Genomic DNA, 17,947 nt, shown 5'->3' with positions numbered 1-17,947 from the left:
TTGCGGTATGGAGTTTGTGCCGTAATAGTGAGGAGGACCCGGATACAACCCTCCAACTCCGTAGCACTTATGAGGGTGTCGCTAAGTCGGTGGCCTCTCGTTAAGTAAGTACTACATCACCATTTCCTTCCCTATCCCTAGTTATGGTAAAGATGGGCGTGGCCGGGAATAACGACAGTCATGCTTCTGTTACTCTTGTTTAGATTGGAACCTATGTTTACTCCTCAGCATTATTCCTGAAAGTAGTCTAACTGAGAATTTCAGAAGAGACGTGAGTGTCGCTAGTATCCAATCTACGAAGTATATCATAACAACGCTAACGCTAATAGTGAGGAGGACCCGGATATGATTATTTTTCATCGGTAGCTCTAAAAAAAAGCATATTTGTATATTTCAATCTTAAAATATGCCCAAAGTGACGGAAAATAATTAATTTTCCTTAAGATTTTCAGTCCTTTGCACCTATAGTTGCGGTAGTGTTCCTAATAGTGGAACCCATAAGAAACCAACACATTCCACTATTATAGGAACCAAAGTTAGCAACTACCACAACTACTGGAACAGTGTTCCTATTAATGGAGGACGAGTTTTCTAAAATTGTATGCAATTATATTACAAAGTAATATTTTTCTATCAAAATAGAGGTTGAAAGCTATAAATTGACGTATAACGATTGTGTATACATCGTATTTTTTTTATTAATAAATTGGCTTAGTATCTCCACTACTGGCTCACCTACCCTACGCCAATCAGTAGGATATTACTTTACGAATCTGCTGAAATAAATGCTTTTCCAATTTACCATAAAAAAAAAAACTTTTGAAAAATGTACAAATGATAATTTTATCACTGTTTTTATGAAATAAATGTTTTCCCCAAACCCGAGTACCACTTGGTTGCACATTGTTCTGCTTGAACCTGAAAAGATATAAAACAGCACTGCTGTCGTGCCTCTGCTCATCCCCGTCACCATCATTGCGGCCTACTGCCCGAAACAAGCAAACGCCAGGGATGGATCAGCGGCAGACCTGCGGAGGGATATTGTCAAGATAACACGACGCCGTACAAAACTCATCATCGCTGGTGACCTGAACGCCAAACATCAAGCTTGGGGCAACCAAAGGCGGAATCAAAACACGACCTGCAAGAGGCTCACTACACTATCCTGGCGCCGGACACTCCCACCCGGCTGAGTCAGTCCGGTGTGCACTCCATCATCGACATCTTCATCAGCAACATGGAAGACAAAATCTCGCAACCTATGACCCACCAGGAACTGAGTTCGGACCACTATCCGGTGGTGGCCGAAGTGGGCTCATCCGTCATTCCAAGCTTCCCGACGCAACTACCATCGTGTCAGCTGGGATCAGTTCCAACACTGTGTCGACAGATCTACCAAAGACCTTATAAGACTCCGTAACACCATCCGAAGGCAGTACCAACGCTCTGGTCTGCCTAAGACCCACTGTAATCGCCTAACAAAAACCATCCTAGATTGTGCAAAGCCCTTTTGGAAGCTAAGGGATGGTCCATTAATTATGTCACGCAAATTTGGCCCATTTTCAACCCCCCCTCCCCCGGTTTGTCACATTTTTTTTATGGACCTTAATTTTTTTTGTATGGCTCGTCACAGTTTTCAAAACCCCCCTCCCCCTAAATGTGTGATATAATTAATGGACGACCCCTAACTAAAATTCTTAAAAATAAACCAAACCCCATTCCACCACTGACCCCACTGGATTGTTACGGCAACCCAGTGGTTTATCTGATAACCCCTGAAGAGAAGGCTACCGTGATAGGCCAACACTTCGTTAGCTCCCATAATCTCGGACAAAACATCGTCAGCCCTCATGAATCTGAGGTTGCTGAAAATGCAACCAATCTTCATCAGATTCCTAACATTTTTCCAGAGGAACCGAAATTACGGCTGACGAACGGTTGGCCTTTATCAAATCATCTAAAAACATAAAGGCCCCAGGTTTCGACAACATCCTGAATCTGGGACTCAAACACTTGAGTTCCAGATTCTACAACCATCTGGCACTGATTTTTAATCAGTGCCTCAGACTTGGCTACTTCCCCTCGTGTTGGAAATTAGCTAAAGTCGTACCCATTCGGAAACCTGGGAAGGATCCGTCCTCTCCTTCAAGTTATCGAGCAATCAGCCAAAACTGTTCGAAAGAGCAGTCTACCACCGGCACCGAACAAAACAACATCTTACTTGAGGAACAGTTTGGTTTTCGGAAAGGTCGTTCGACCTTCCAACAGCTGACTCGAGTGATAAACATTCTCAGACGGAACAAGTCTGTTTCGAAAGCATCTGACAATGTCTGGCATGATGGCCTGGTGTTCAAATTGCAGCAGTACGGTCTTCCAATCTTCCTAGTGAAGATAAAAAACAACTATCTATCAAACAGGACGTTCCGAGTCTCTCTGAATAGCATCACATCGGATGCTTTCAACATTGGTGCTGGGGTTCCACAAGGAAGCATCCTTGGCCCCATTCTATTCAACCTGTTCACCTCCGATATGCTAGCTCTCCCTGATGGTGGATCGTTGTCTCTGTTTGCAGATGACACATCCATCGTCTACAAGTAGGTAGAGTCATCGGAGCTCTGACTGCCAAACTTCAGAGAGGCCTGGACGTCCTATCTGAATATTTCAACACCTGGAAGATCCGTATCAACGCGGCAAAGACCCAGGTCATCATCTTTCCACACTCAAAATCTCCCAGACTTGTTCCGTCTGAGAATAATAAGATCTGCTTAAACGGCTCAGTGGTGGAATGGTCCAAAGAGGTCGTGTACCTCGGTCTAACACTAGACAGCAAGCTTCTTTTCAGTGAGCACCTTGACAAAACCAAAACGAAGTGCAACATCTTGATAAGATCGTTGTATCCACTCATCAACAGGAGGCTTACCCTGTCCCTGAAAAATAAGCTTGCTGTCTACAAACAAATCATCCTTCCCGTAATAGAATACGGGATGCCAATCTGGGAGAGTTGCGCCAAAGGATCCAAAACAAGATCCTTAGGATGATCCTTAACAGTCCCCCGTGGACTAGAAATTCTGAGGTCCACCACCTGGCTGGTCTTCAAACACTGGAGTTACGGAGAGCTGACTCCATCGCAAGGTTCAGAGATTGCTGTAGGCGATCCGACCAACAGATTGTCAGGGATCTGGCACGTTAGGTTAAGGGGGTATTCCCGATCTTTTTTTTCAAAAAATCAAATTTTTTTTTCACGTTTTTTTGTACTTTAGACTATATACTTTCATCCCCCCAAGCCGTTTTCCGATCAGCGAATTCGGTGTCCAGGCATAGCTGACTAATGGTAAGAACCCCCAAATGGTTTTAACTAAAGTCAAAACTTTAAACGCGTTTTTCTCGAAACCACATTTTTTTTATCGGGCGAAGATTTTTCTCAGAAACTATAAGAGATATTGACTTGAATCTTTGCGCATTTTGTTCTTTATTAAATTCTTTGGAGCTTCTCCCACTTTCAGCCAAAAATATTAACATTTAACATTGTTTGAAGCACCTTAAAGCTGCAAAAAAGCGGGCTAAAAATCGCCTGTTTTTTCATATGGCCGCCATTTTGTTAATTTGCTAGATTTTTTGCTGCCAACGGGAGAAGCTCCAGAGAATCTTATGCAGATTATTAATTTCATCACGAAATCTGTTTCAGATGAAGCCGTTCCAGAGAAAAGTCTTCGCCCGTCCTGGCGTTTGCGGCGAACAGGGGTCTGTTTGTTGCCATTTTGTGACGTCAATAATGTCTTTTTTTATGTCGAAAAAAATTTATTTGTAAACTTTAATGTTCAATAAACAAGAATCCCAAAGAGTTAGGCGCATTACTATTCATTTTCCTTGAAAAAAAATAATTGAAAAACAGGCCGAAAAAAGGCAAAAGATTGGGAATACCCCCTTAAGTTAGGTTAAGTAGGTAGAATAACAAATTAAAACATTCAAACAACATTATTCACAAGAACAAAATTGAAAAACATTACACAGTAAAACACAACATGTACAACACAAAATCAAAAAGTTCACCAAAGATGAGAAGCCCTTCTGGCTAACCTCTTGCCCTGTATTAGCAATTGTAAACCACATAACAATTCAAAATAAAGAAGAATTTTACTACTACTGCCTCTGCTCATTACCGCCTCGGACGCACAGTGCTGGTGCCAAGGGTATCAAAACACGCGCTTTTTTATTTACGCTGAAATGGATGATTAAAGGTACTAGGTGTATTCTGAGAAGTTTCTCAGGTTACAACACTCCTTATGATGAGATACAAAATCATTGTATTGGGCGAAGCTGTAGAAAATATAACTGTTAACAACTTTGCTGGAGACTATAATTTTCTAGTTCTTATAGCTGCTGAGATAATAAAGGTTACTTTGTGAAGACATCGTTAAAATCAATGTTGTATCTTTAACTTTTTCTACAATATTTCTACATGTTTGGCATGTTCTACAAAGATGTGAGAAATATCAAATTACATATCTTTTCAGAAGACAAATTGCTATCATTAATATTTGAAAAGTTATTTACATTTTTTGGTTGAAAAATACCCAACTTCCAATACCAATAACTTCTAAACGGACAAAAACGAGCAGGCCATTCTCTGAGCAATTAAAAGAACAAGAAAATGCAATAAAATGGCGAAGAAACCAGATCGCCCCCTCGTGACCCTTAACCGAAATACTTGCATTGAAACTTGTCACTTTTCATAATTTGAAATGGCGATTCTGTGAAACCACAGAACTGTTATCGAGTAGGTGTGAAAAGAGGCATACAAATGGATAACCAAGCAACCTGGGTTATTTCTAGTGACTAACAAAATGACTCGGGAACAAAACCAGGCCACCCCCAAACGGCCCTTGCCTGAATCACTTATGTATTTTAAATATTTTTCGATTTTGTCAGTAAACAATACCAAAATCTTTCATGTTTAATGTTTATTACGTTCCGATTCAAATTGTACGAATCTCAAAGAGCGCTTGCATTTTCCTCTTCGTCGATATCACTGTTCTCGCCGTTGTCATCTGTGATGGCCAAAAGTTGCAGAGTATCCCGGAGCACACTTCTTCTTCTTCCTCGCATTTCAAGCTTATTGCGTATGGCATATTAGCTTATTGCGTGCTCTCAACTTAGTGTTCTAGATACACTTCCATAGTTATTAATTGAGAGCTTTCGATGCCTGTACCATTTTTGCATTAGTGTAATTGTGTGGCAAGTACAATCATACTATATGCCCAGGGAAGTCGAGAAATTTTCCAACCCGAAAAATTCCTAGACTGGACCGGGAACCGAACCCAGCCACCCCCAGCATGGTCTTGCTTTGTAGCTGTAGCTTTACCGACTGAGCTAAGGGAGGTCCCCGGAGCACACCTCACTCTTGTTTTTCGAACACAGCTTCGCCGAACACAATTATTTGTATCTCATCATACTAAAAAAATAAATTTTACCATAAGAAGGAGTGTTGTAACCCGAGAAACTTCTCAGAATACACCTAGTACCTTTAATCATCCATTTCAGCGTAAATAAAAAAAAGCGCGTGTTTTGATACCCTTGGCACCACTGTGGAACGGCGTGGCACTGGGTCCTGTATAATGTAAGCCGGGCATCAGCGTCTACCAGCATGTGGTAGTTGGCTAGTACACTAGCACTAGCAAATCCAGCGAGCTTGCTGCCTCAGGATTTGGCCTCACAAAGCAATGATAGTTAGATTTCATTCACATTCACGCTAATTGGTGTTTACTCAAAATAAGCGTTTCATTACATGACCTAATTTTAATTTTTTTAATCATTATTATTCCATACCAACTCTATCTACCACAATGATCAGTTCTTAAGATTAAAATGAGGCGAAATGAAACCCCTCCCCCCCCCCCAAAAATACATGGAATACTTTATACTTTAACCTTATATTACTTACGTTATCAATTTTTCTCGACGTTAAAACAGATTTTCCATTTGGAGTAAGGGTTTAAGGCTCAATACACCGTCACTCAGTTTGGATTTGTCTTATTTTTGAAATATTCTTCAATCATCATCATTATTATACACATACATTCACACACACACAAGCCATCCAAAAATCTAAAGCATTTTCTGGGTAAAACACCTTTATTGCATTTACTTACTTATGTTATACGTAGCATTCCACAATTTCACGTAATCAAATACACAAAATTAATATAAACTGTTGGTCAAATCTCTTGGTGAACAAAATAAAACACCAAAAAAATCACTTCGACTCTACTTCTTTGCGAGCGAATATGAACACTGATAAAATTCCAAAGATTGTTTTTATGTGTCCCACACATGAATTTTTGCAATGTGATCAACTAATAATATCTATGTGTCGGACACATACTTAATATGTGTACACATAAAAGCCATGTGTAACCACACATACTTTTCATTTGACTCATAAATTTCATGTGTGCTTCTGGGTGGATTATGTTTATGTGTGGTCACATGAAAATCATGTGGAATTTTACATGGAAGTTCGTCAATAAAAATGTCTACGACATTCTTATGCACGTGCATATATGACGTCACATTTGCTGTTGTATTGAAAAGTGAACGAATAAAAGAGATGGTAAGATTTTGCTCACCATACCCGTTGATATTTATGATGCATTGACTGTTTTGGTACGGCGACTCATGCTGCCATCGAATTTTACCAATACTTTTAGAAAGTGATGATTTAGGAATACAAGAAGAAGAAGCAGAAGTAAATAGAGTGATTGTTAGTTGCTTCTTAACTCAGAAATATCAACAAAATGATCTCATGACCGCTGTTCCAAACAAAAGTGTTTCCTTCTTTATGTGCCTAATGTAAAAGCATAAATCAACCATAAGCGAAACACGTAAGCGTTGTACAATTTGTTTACAACTTTTATTCGTAATGTTTTGATATAGTTCAATATAGTCTCGCATAGTTGATCAACCGTAACAAAATGTAGCTGGAACATACCAGAAACTGAGACAGTAGAAAGCAGTGTTTCTTTTATGTTTATTGCATTCAGTGTTTCTTTTATGTTTATTATATTCAAGAGCAAATTTTCATTACGTCGAAATTAACAAAGGTGAACAAAGTGGAGCTTTCAGTGTCAGTCGATGCTCCTGCTATTACACTAAATACTGTCCAAATATAGGATCACATCCCATTTTTAAATTTATTTACCATCTAAATTTATTGATGAGCGTTTTAGTAGAATAATTGTATACCTTTTTCGTCGATTTTTCCTTTTAATTCTACTACTTTTGTATCACTTTCACTTTCACTAATTCACTTTCACTATCACTTTGAACTACAACAGACAGTGTTGGAAAAATCATTTTCAAAAAAAGTTCTATCACAGCTCATTGCAGAGATAAATCCCAAAGGAACTTCTCACAAAAAGTTCGCGAACGAGAGATGATAAAAAGTTCATGAAAGCGTAGAGCGAGAGAAATTTTCATTTCGTATCGCGAAAGATCTTTCGTCTCTCCATATCACATCAATTCACACGTACTCGTGATTCGAACCAACCAAATATCCCCTCAGCTTTGTTCTTTTTTTTCCAGCGAGTAAAGGTAGGCGATGATCATGCGAGAGTGTCTGTTTGTTTTCTTCTCGTTCTCCGATATTTTTCGCATCCTTCACATTAAATACCATTTCCAGAGAACTTTGAGATTTGGGCGTAATTGCTTTTGTAAACAAACACGTCATTCAGCGATTTCTCACGAATCAAAGCACAATCAAGCGAACTATACTATACCAAATGAATCATTCCTCTACCTGTCTGTGTTGTTAGTTTTTTTAGATTGAACTTTAATTCACGAGAAATCGGCGAATTAAGTGTGTGTTTACAAAAGAAATTACGCCCTAATCTCAAAGTTTTCCGGATTTATTTATAGTTTTAGTTCTCAATGCAACCAGCTAATAATAGATACTTGTAACCAGTGCTGTAAATTTTCATATCATTCGATTGAAGATGAACCACTACAACCATTCACAGAATTGTGTAAACGAATTCTCACATGACCATAATTTGAAGAGCCCCTTTCTCATTCGAAGCTCATTGTCACTGTCAATTGAGTCACTCAGTATCATTTGATATACGACAGTGGAGTATGGAAGAAATCCAGGAAAATGGTCCCGAACAGACAAGTCGACCCGATGTCGGATCAATGTAAGGCTAATTTAAGGTCGATGTCGACCCAATGTCGTGTTAATGTCGGGTCAATTTTGGGTTTATGTCGGGTCAATGTCGGGTCAATGTCGGGTCAACATCGGGTTGGGGTTTGATAGAAGTCAGGTTGGTGTCGGGTTGGCTTAGCTTTTTCGCCGGAATGTCGACCAGAGCTCCGTTTGTGTGTAGGTTACACTCAATCGAATGATAGGGTAAATGTTGGCTTCGGCACCCACTGACTGTTTTCGGCAACCAAAATTTAAACGTTAATTTCACTATGTTTTCCCATCAACGCACTTCCCTGAATGTGTCCAAACGATTGTTTAGCCTTTCAGCTTCAATCTGATTATATTTGAACGATCGAGCAATCCAGTAATGCTACATTTTTCTTCAAATAAAGCATACGCACTACAAAATGGGGTTGATTTCGAGTTGCCGATAATAGAACAGCTGGTTAACACGCAGTTCTAATGGGAAGGTTGCCGAAGAAAAAGAGGCTGCCGACAATAGTCACACTCACCTGAGAAGTTTGGAGCGTTGTAAAAACGCTTTCAAAACGTTTTGAAAAATTCTGTCGATTGGAATGGATAGAGAAGCAAGCAGCAGATGAATGTAAACAAACAGACACATCATATATGTGCGTGACGCTGAGAAAATGCTAGTAGAAGTGCAGACGCTGCTTAGATTGACGAGAATACGTAAATTCCCCTATATAGCGTTTCTCAAATGAGAATGATCCATGCCTTCGTCAAATGACTAAGCAACTGATATCACCCATTCGGAGGAGGTCCCCTTTGATAGCGAATAGCTACTTTTCTAATTTTCATCAAAAATGTTCAAATGATTTTGAGAATTTACAGCACTGGTAATAGCACAGTGAAAAAGTTCACCAACACCTATATTCCCAACCATCCCCCTGCATATAATTATTGCATAAGAGCTTACAGGAACGATATTACGGACACTAGTGATGAGAGGAGCCATGTATTAACTGTATTTCGTGAAAATGAGGATACATTAGGCGCTCCTCCTTCCGCAACGCCCTATCCTGAGGAACGGGTTTAATATAAAAATTGCTAGTCACAAAATCTTACACTACCCTCCCCGTTCCTCGTTAATGTCGCGTTGACACTTGTGCTGATTCATTCATTTTTTTTGCCAGAAACCAATGCACCAATCAATCAGTTGCACAAAACTGTTCACATCATCCTGATAACGGCTACTTTAAACAACAGGCGCCAGTAGACAGCCAGGTACCAGACTTATCAGTCTTTAGAGATTGTATTGATTTACTCGGGATAGCTTTCTGTCTATAATCTTTCCCTTGTGAAATGTGCAGTGCAATTTTCAAGAACGAATGTGGTGTAAAGAGATAGAGAGAAAAAATGATCTGATATTTTTCGTATCCTCACGTTGGTGATTCGAGTTAAAAAAGTTCGCGATATCTCATTCTCTCATCCCAGAAAGTTCGCTCAGGAAATATTGGAGTGTGAAACTAGTGAGGGAAAGTTCCCAAGAGAAAACGTATCGCAAGCGAAAATGATATTTTGGTGAGAATTCCATCACTGACAACAGATACGTATTTCGTTTACTACTTGCAAACTTCTTCAGTGTCTATGACTGAAGAAGTTTGCAAGTAGAAAACGAAATACGTATCTGTTATAGTTCAAAGTGATAGTGAAATTGAATTAGTGAAAGTGAATTAGTGAAAGTGAATTAGTGAAAGTGAATTAGTGAAAGTGAATAAGTGAAAGTGAATTAGTGAAAGTGAATTAGTGAAAGTGAATTAGTGAAAGTGAATTAGTGAAAGTGGATTAGTGAAAGTGAATTAGTGAAAGTGAATTAGTGAAAGTGAATGAGTGAAAGTGATACCAAAGTCGTAGAGTTAAAATGAAAAACTGACGAAAATGATATATTTATCTAGCACTCAAATTTCTATCAAGTGAATCCTGCGTACGATGCCGGATAGGGAGGAATAGTGTTTCAATGCACATATTCATAAAAAGGGAGAAGTAGGGGATAGTCAGAGTAACAGTGGTAATAGTAAAAGTTGAAAAGGAAACGTACAGAAGCCCATGTTTTACAATATCTGTAAATCTTGTTTTATGAAATCTGGAAAATCTATCAAATCACCGAAGGTAATTAAATTAAAATGAGGGAGAGCTATGTTAGTTTCGATCCGTATTTAGCCCTGCTGACCATTCTAGCACTATTTGTAAGGAAATTGTTGTTAGATCGTGTGACACTTCTACTACTATTATGTTAGATGTAAGACATGTCAAGCTTCATTGGAGCAGAATACTGTTTTAAAACGTAACTTAATGTTTCAATTAAGGTGTACCACTTGTCTTTCGATAAATTATTCGATAAGGATCTTGCTTTCCTGTAAATTTCATGAATTGATTTTCGAAAATTTGCTCAAAAGGGTTTTGTTTACATATCCTACCTTACCGAAAACATACTAAAGCATAACAGACCTAATATATCAACATATTTAACACATCCTTCCCAAAACCTCACTTATTCGTAAGCGCGTGATCGAATATGGCTTTCACTGGTGACATTGCCTGTAATTAACAAATATACTAAATAGGTAGATTTATTCTACAACTAGTTGCCTCCCTAAGCGGACCACCCGCATCCTAACTCTTTTGTTAATCTTCTTAATGTTAGTAGACTGTCCAAATTTTCTTATTTAAGTTCATTTGTCTAATTTAATAAATAATTCAAATCTACCTAATCAATCATAATCCATGCTTTATTAAGTACCTGTACGTGTGCTTGAAATCTAAAATTTAACGTGTTCCAAGTACTTTTGACTTTGATCTACATATATTTATTGTATCTTAGTTCGTCCAGGTGACACCTTCAAGTGACTAAAATGCTTCACTTTGAAGTTAGTTTCCTAGCTGATTTTAAAAAAAAAATAGGTGATCGCGCACGGGCAGAACTTTTCCTACGTTGCTTGACCGTCTTGCCATGGCGGAGGTATTCGAGATACTGTTTATTGTTTTGTATGAGGTTTTGTAGGCTGTAGTATCGAAACAGTGGGTAAGGTAATTGTACATATACATATATGACGTTGTACAAACAATAGGGTATATGCTCCAACTATTCTCACACGTTTCCACTATTTCGCACCACAAAAATACGTATGAGTATGTCACAATAGAAACACGCCACAGTGGAAATCCCGAGCCATAGTTCAAACACTTATCCCAAATCAAAATGAAGCATATATAAGATTATTTACAATACCATGTACAAAAATGGTGTTTATCATTGTTCCCTGAGTAATACTTCAATGAAAACAACAATGGAAGGAGCACTGTTGGGCACTTTGTGAAATATTTTAATAGTATAATTCCCTTGCAAACCCAAATAAATCTATCTGCGTAAAAATAAATAAAATAAGATTGATTTGCGGCAAAACCCGCCAGTATCGCACCCAACGTCAGTGCCTATACGTAAGCGTACTGCAACGCGGCTCTCAAACAAAGGAATAACAAGTGTGATACTATCACTGCTAGACTAGATCTTTGGTTCTCTCATGCAGTGGTTCATAAGAGAGGGGAAGCTCAGTAATCCTCATTGCATGTCCATGTCACCATTCTAACGTGGCATGAGCCAGCAACGCAGGTCATAAACCTACCGTCTCCAACACTCGACTATAAAACTTGAAATTAAGAACGCCCACCAACAGAAAGGTGTAAAAACTAGCCAAGGGGAGGGAATAAAAATCGCAAACCCCATATTGTATCTTTAAACTAAAATAGATACATCACATTTTCTTCTAATAACGTTTTATTCTAAACCAACCAGATTCTGAGATACATCCGATTGAAAGCGTACCGATTCTAAATTTTCAGAGCTTTACATAGTACCCAAAAAATATAATCTAATCCTAGAAAGGGATCATGACATTGAGAAAATGAACCATCATACATAACATTCCTGTGGCTGAACTTTTCTCAATTTAAATTGCAAAAGACGCATTTCGCGCCAAATCGAATCGAAGCTGGCAGCACCCTCTCAGATTTCAATAAAATTTTCTGGATGTGTAGACTTTGACTAAATAAGCACTTTTGCATACTCAGTTTTTCCAAAATTTATCTAGACTAACATTTGAGAAGGACCAAACTTTTTCTGCCGATTTTTTTCAAAAAAATGTGGAAAAATTACAACTCCAACAAAAATATGTAGGAAATTGGAATGTATTATCCATCTGGTAAATTTTAAAAGGGAGTATAGGATGAACTAAAACTGTAATTACACTTATGCCTTATACAGGAATATCAATTTCGCCATCCGTGGCAGTAGTTAGGCTTCAAGAACTTCTGCACCACACTAAGCCCGCTTAATAAGCAGTCAGGTTCCTGTTGAAAAACTGCAACAGTTCTATGGAAGATATGAACTAACCGTTATCTACAAGTGGGTATGGCAGCAGTAATCACGCCAAATATAAGCAAGGTTTTAGTGACGAGCTCAAAGACGGCGAAGTTAAGGAGAATAGTGATTCGCACATATCCGTATTCTCGACCCCTCTGCGTAAAGTAGCAAAGAAAACTGGGTCAGCTACGGAGGAAATTGTTTCGGTCAATACTCTACCATCATCAGTTACTTTATGTCGCCCAAGAAAATTACTGTTTGCCATAGAAAATGCACAATTAACGTCACAATAAGTTGAGCATATCGAAAGGCAAATCGGTCTGCTGAATCCAACCATATATCGATCAAATGGTATCGAGCTTCTGGTTGTTCCAAAACTGTATTTCAGTATGTTTGATACAAAAGTTGTGAATTATGTTACCGGTACCAATACCCAATCTTATTAGTGGTCGTGCTGGGAAAAATCTAAGCGCTGTCAACAGAGAAAATGACCTGCACGAAATTAATGTGTCGGTTTCGTTCAGGTCATCTACAATACACCAAAATTCAACAACAAGATCAATGGTGCCCATATTAAGTATCTATGACCACATTAGCCACTTCCGGGCATTTCCCGGATGCCCCCGGGGAGGTGACCAGAACCAAACTTGATCCATAACCCACCATGTATAAAAGTTAGCTCAAAAAAGAGCCAATTTTAAGTAAAATTGAGCTAAAAACCATGATTTTAAATTAGCTGTCCTGGAATGAAAAATGAATTCACCTCTGATATTTTTACATGAAAATGTTCATCAAAGCACGTAGAATTTTATCACATCATTAGTTTAAAAAACTGGTTGCCCCAATTTGCAAATTATCCACCAGAATATCGTATGTTTTGAACACATAAACCCTCATAACATGTTGCATTTGTGAGGTAGCGTGTTGAAGTATTCTAGAAAGTTGCTTGTTTTGATAAATAAAAAAACTCTTTCTTACATAGTATGCCATGAAAAAATCAAATAAAAAAGTTATGGTTGAAAAAACGACTTGAAGGGACCTTCCTTAAAAAAAAACTTCATATTTCAGTGAAAACGACGATTTAAACTATTGATGATTTCAGCAAAGTTTGTGGAAATGATAAGATCTACAATTTTGTGGAACATTTTATTTTTCTAAACCGCATAAAAACGTTAGAAATTTTATTTTTTGTTAAAAGAGATTTAAATTATGGACGACCCCTCGATCAGATGCGCCTTTTTTCAAATCTAAACTTGTCTGAAGACACCAACTTGATTAAACTGCATCTTTATGCACTTTTTTAGTTTTTACCTGAAAAACACCCTCCTGGACCACTGTGAAATGGCATCACAGGGACCTTTTCCATGAGACGTTGCAAAAAAAATGCCATTCTGCTTCTAATCCATGCTTTGACTGAAATCTACACAGACTAGCAAAGTTTTTTTATTTTATTTTTGTATTGTGATACAATCTATCATTTTTGAGATGAACAACTGAACTGCAACTGTATCGTGAGTCATTACTTCTGATATGATAATGAAGCTAACATTTTCAAGTTTATTGTCTTTCTTATAATAAACTTCAAATGGATGTATTGTTGCTTGAGAATTATTCCAGTGATATTCTTGAGCAGCGTTCTGGATAATGAATGATTGCTTTTCAGAAAAATCACAAATTGCTAGAATTTCGCCTTCTTTTAATGATTCTTTTTTATTTCTTAGAAAAGATGACTGTTGTTTGTAAATAAAGTCATGAGTTATAAGTTTGTTAATTTTATCAATGAGATACGGAACAAAATCATCAACAAGCTTGATAATCGTTTCCAAATTACAACGATCATTATGCTGCTGCCAATTCCAAATACGATTTGGCGAGAAATGCATCATGAGCCCTTTTCATATGAAATTCTCGATTAATCAAAGTGAAATTAAGTGCTGATTAGACAAAATTGTATCGCAAATTGAGCTTTATTGGATTCTGAGATGATTTTGAGCTTCACTGGGTTAGTTTTGTGTGAAAACGACAAAAAAAAATCAGTTCAGACATGAAAAAGTTTTTGTAAGAAAAAACTTTTTTTCCTTACAAGTGCCCATCTTGCGATGTATGGACAGTTGCTAGTAAACATAATTACCTATCTTGAGGCAAAGTTTCATCCAAATCAAACATGGCCATTTTTTTTAAATCGACTTTAAATTTTAAAAATCGATTTTTTTTTAGTGTAGGTCTCAAATGAAATTTTTTTCAGTATTTTTTTTTTCGATAACTTGGACAATTTCCTAAAAGTCATCCATACAATACATTTTTGTAGGAGTTGTCATTTTTCCATAATATTTTTTTGAAAAAAATCGGCAGAAAAAGTTTGGCCCTTCCCAAATGTTAGTCTAGATAAATTTTGGAAAAACTAATTATGCAAAGTGGCATATTTAGTCAAGGTCCACACATCCAGAAAGTTTCATTGAAATCTGAGAGGGTGCTGCCAGCTCCGAATACGATTTGGCGCGAAATGCGTCAAAAGCATCAGACTTTCAGACTTGAACTATGACCGGATCGAAAATTAATTAACTAGACCGGTTTGCTACCACAAGGACGCTGACGACGACGAAGCTGTTGCTGCTCATTTTACTTACCGACGGCGAAGAACAGATAGGCGTAGGCGACGTCCTTCGGGTCAGTGGCGTCCCGATATCGGATGCACGTTTGCTTCCCTTCGTCATAGTAGATCCCAAAGCCAAACAAAGGAAGAAACGTGAAGAATGCTCCCACCGCCCAGAGTAGAAATATCGATCTCCTTATCATTTTATCGGACACATGCTGGGAGGCGGTAAATGGAGAAGGAAAAGTGTTAAAATGTGATGAAATCAATCACCCCCGCCCAACGATCGATACACGGCCGCCCAATAATAACAGTGTCTTAGGAAAAATAAGGGGAATCGATTAGCTTAGAAAAGAAATAAACTACCCCCTAATCGGGCGAATGATGAGTCTCTAGACTAGCCGTCGTTGGTGTTTTTGTTAGTTTTGTTACCTTATGATAGAAGAACGGTTTCGTGAGTGCAATGTACCGCTCCAGGGCCATGACGAACGCGACACAGCCGGAACTTATCCCGAACACGCGCCAAATCACCCGGAAAATGCAAAAGTGATGCATATTCTTGTTGACGAGTTCCTTTGGCAGGTAGAGGTGCAAGTACATCTGGACAAACATGCCCGCTAATCCAATTAGGTCGTTTGTGAGTAAACATCTGAAAATGGATAGAAAATAGATATGGATGATTGAACATGAATACGCAGCTACGGATATATCTCCTACGGTTAATGGGGGAGATTATTTTGGACTCGCATAATTGAGAAATTACGTTTTGGGAATTTCTTTTACATTGCTCGCCAAGGAGAATAGACCGGGGAAGTTTGTGCGTCAATTTGTCAGTTTGAGAGCGTCATAAATCGTAAACAAGCAAGAAGCTATAAAATAAGAGACACTGCCTTTGGCATGGCTCCACTGATCGCCTGGATGTAATTGGGTTTTCGCGCTGCTCCGAACGAGTTCTATTAGTGTTTATTTTCTATTTTTGCGTACATATAAGATTATCGTGGGTACAATAGCAAGCTTTTTTGCACTAGAGAGTAGTATCTTTTTACCCTTCTTACAAAGAAGGGTATAGATATCACTTGAAAAACCGACTATCGATCCGAGGCATATACCATTCGACTCAGCTCGACGAGATCGGAACATGTCTGTGTGTGTGTGTGTGTGTGTGTACGTGTGTATGTGTGTATGTGTGTGTGTGTATGTAACGAAATGAATGCGCTCACGTTTCTCAGCAACCGCTCAACCGATTTGGACAAACTCGGCGCCAAATGATAGGTCTTGGGGTCCCATTGAACGCTAAGGAACGGTTTTGGAATCGGTGAACCGGTTCCGGAGATATGGCCGGAATAAGATCCGGTGAATATGGACCTTCACGCTGGATTTAAGGGAAAACGTATTAAAACCATCATGCGACACATCAAATTACTACAGAATTCAAAAATAAGATCAATGCAAGTCGTGTTAAGTGTTCCAGACCACATTGGACACACTTGGACATGTTCCGGGTACCCCGGGGAAGTTGCTTGAATGTGAATTGAATTAAAACCCATTAAATCACATTAAAATACGATGATAAGGTGATTGGTAGCCTCACCAAATAGACTACACCCGGATATATTCCGGTTACCCCCAGGCAGTGGCGTAGCGTCACTGGATGACACGGGGGTGGGGGGCTTGGTCACTGATAATGACAATAAAATAAATAAACTTGAATAAGTAAGAAGGGTCTGATCACACCATAGGTGGATAAATTCGGGTTTTTCTTATAGATTTTACTTTTATTTTTCAATTAACGCGACCATTTGATTAATCAATCGATTCCATTTGGATAGTGTAACCTAGTGTCAGTGACCTTTGTGACCTAGCAGCGACCGTGTTTAATTACTGAGCAGAGTATAGTTGGTATCATTGTTCAGTTAAAAAAAAACAGGCACAGCCCTCTTGCCATGGGTGATGTGAATGATCCATCATCCAGGAAAAATTCTAGTAAACTTTCCCGGCTTAATGCCAAGAAGGAAAAGATTCCCCCTATTGTGATAACCACTTCCGATTTCCATGCTCTTCGAACGGAACTTTTGAACTTTGTGAAATTCAAGTTTTCACTGCAAATTGGCCGTCGGGGTGAATGCCTCGTATTGGCTGAAACCTTGGACGGATTCAAATGTCTTCTCAAGTATCTTACTGAGAAGCAACATAATTTTTTTACTTACGACACCAAAACTGAACGTGTGTTCAGGGTTGTCATGAAAGAACTGCCCAGTGGTGAATCCCTGGATCAGATCAAAGGTGAACTGGCAAAATTACTTGTAGTTGTGTCAGTCCAAGTAATCAAAATGAAAATGAAATCCCGTCCTGGCAATTCGCGCAAAGGGATTTCTAATGATTATTATTTAGTTCACTTCAAGTCTAGTGAGCTAAACAACCTTAAGGCCTTAGAATAAGCTAGCCTTATGCTCCATGTCCGAGTGAAGTCCTAACACTTTAGGAAGACTGGAGGAGATTTCCAATACCTCACCCAGTGCCGTAAGTGCCAGGGATGGGGTCACGGAACCAAAAATTGCTACATGCCAGCTAAATGCATGAATTGTGGTGATTCCTCTCACGCAAAGGACGACTGTCCTGTGAAGCAAGATCCTAAGAATTTTAAAAGTTCAAATTGTGGTGAAAACCACAAATTCAATTTTTGGGAATGTAAGACTCGCAAAGCGATCCTACAATCTCGTTCTAAGCGACAGGTAGGAAACGCGTACCCGTAGGTAAAAATATCACCGCTGCTTCA

General features: G+C 38.6%; 1 protein-coding gene across 2 annotated transcripts in view; it reads right to left on the bottom strand.

The window, feature by feature from the left end:
• The window catches only part of LOC135709004 (prostaglandin E2 receptor EP4 subtype), a 36,473-nt gene that overhangs the window by 1,581 nt on the left and 16,945 nt on the right, over positions 1 to 17,947 (bottom strand). For both annotated transcript variants that reach the window (XM_065231203.1, XM_065231204.1), the window contains exons 2-3: positions 15,604 to 15,820; positions 15,206 to 15,389 (exon numbers count right to left, since the gene is read on the bottom strand). In XM_065231203.1, the coding sequence (XP_065087275.1) occupies positions 15,206 to 15,389; positions 15,604 to 15,820 (401 nt within the window). The remainder of the gene's footprint in view (positions 1 to 15,205; positions 15,390 to 15,603; positions 15,821 to 17,947) is intronic.

This window comes from Ochlerotatus camptorhynchus, unplaced genomic scaffold (genome assembly GCF_037179485.1).
Source record: "Ochlerotatus camptorhynchus isolate MF236.1 unplaced genomic scaffold, CSIRO-AGI_Acam_v1.1 ptg000344l, whole genome shotgun sequence".
Taxonomy (NCBI): Eukaryota; Metazoa; Arthropoda; class Insecta; order Diptera; family Culicidae; genus Ochlerotatus; species Ochlerotatus camptorhynchus.
Note: the sequence above shows the minus strand (reverse complement) of the source record. Positions and strands in the feature narration are given on the sequence as shown.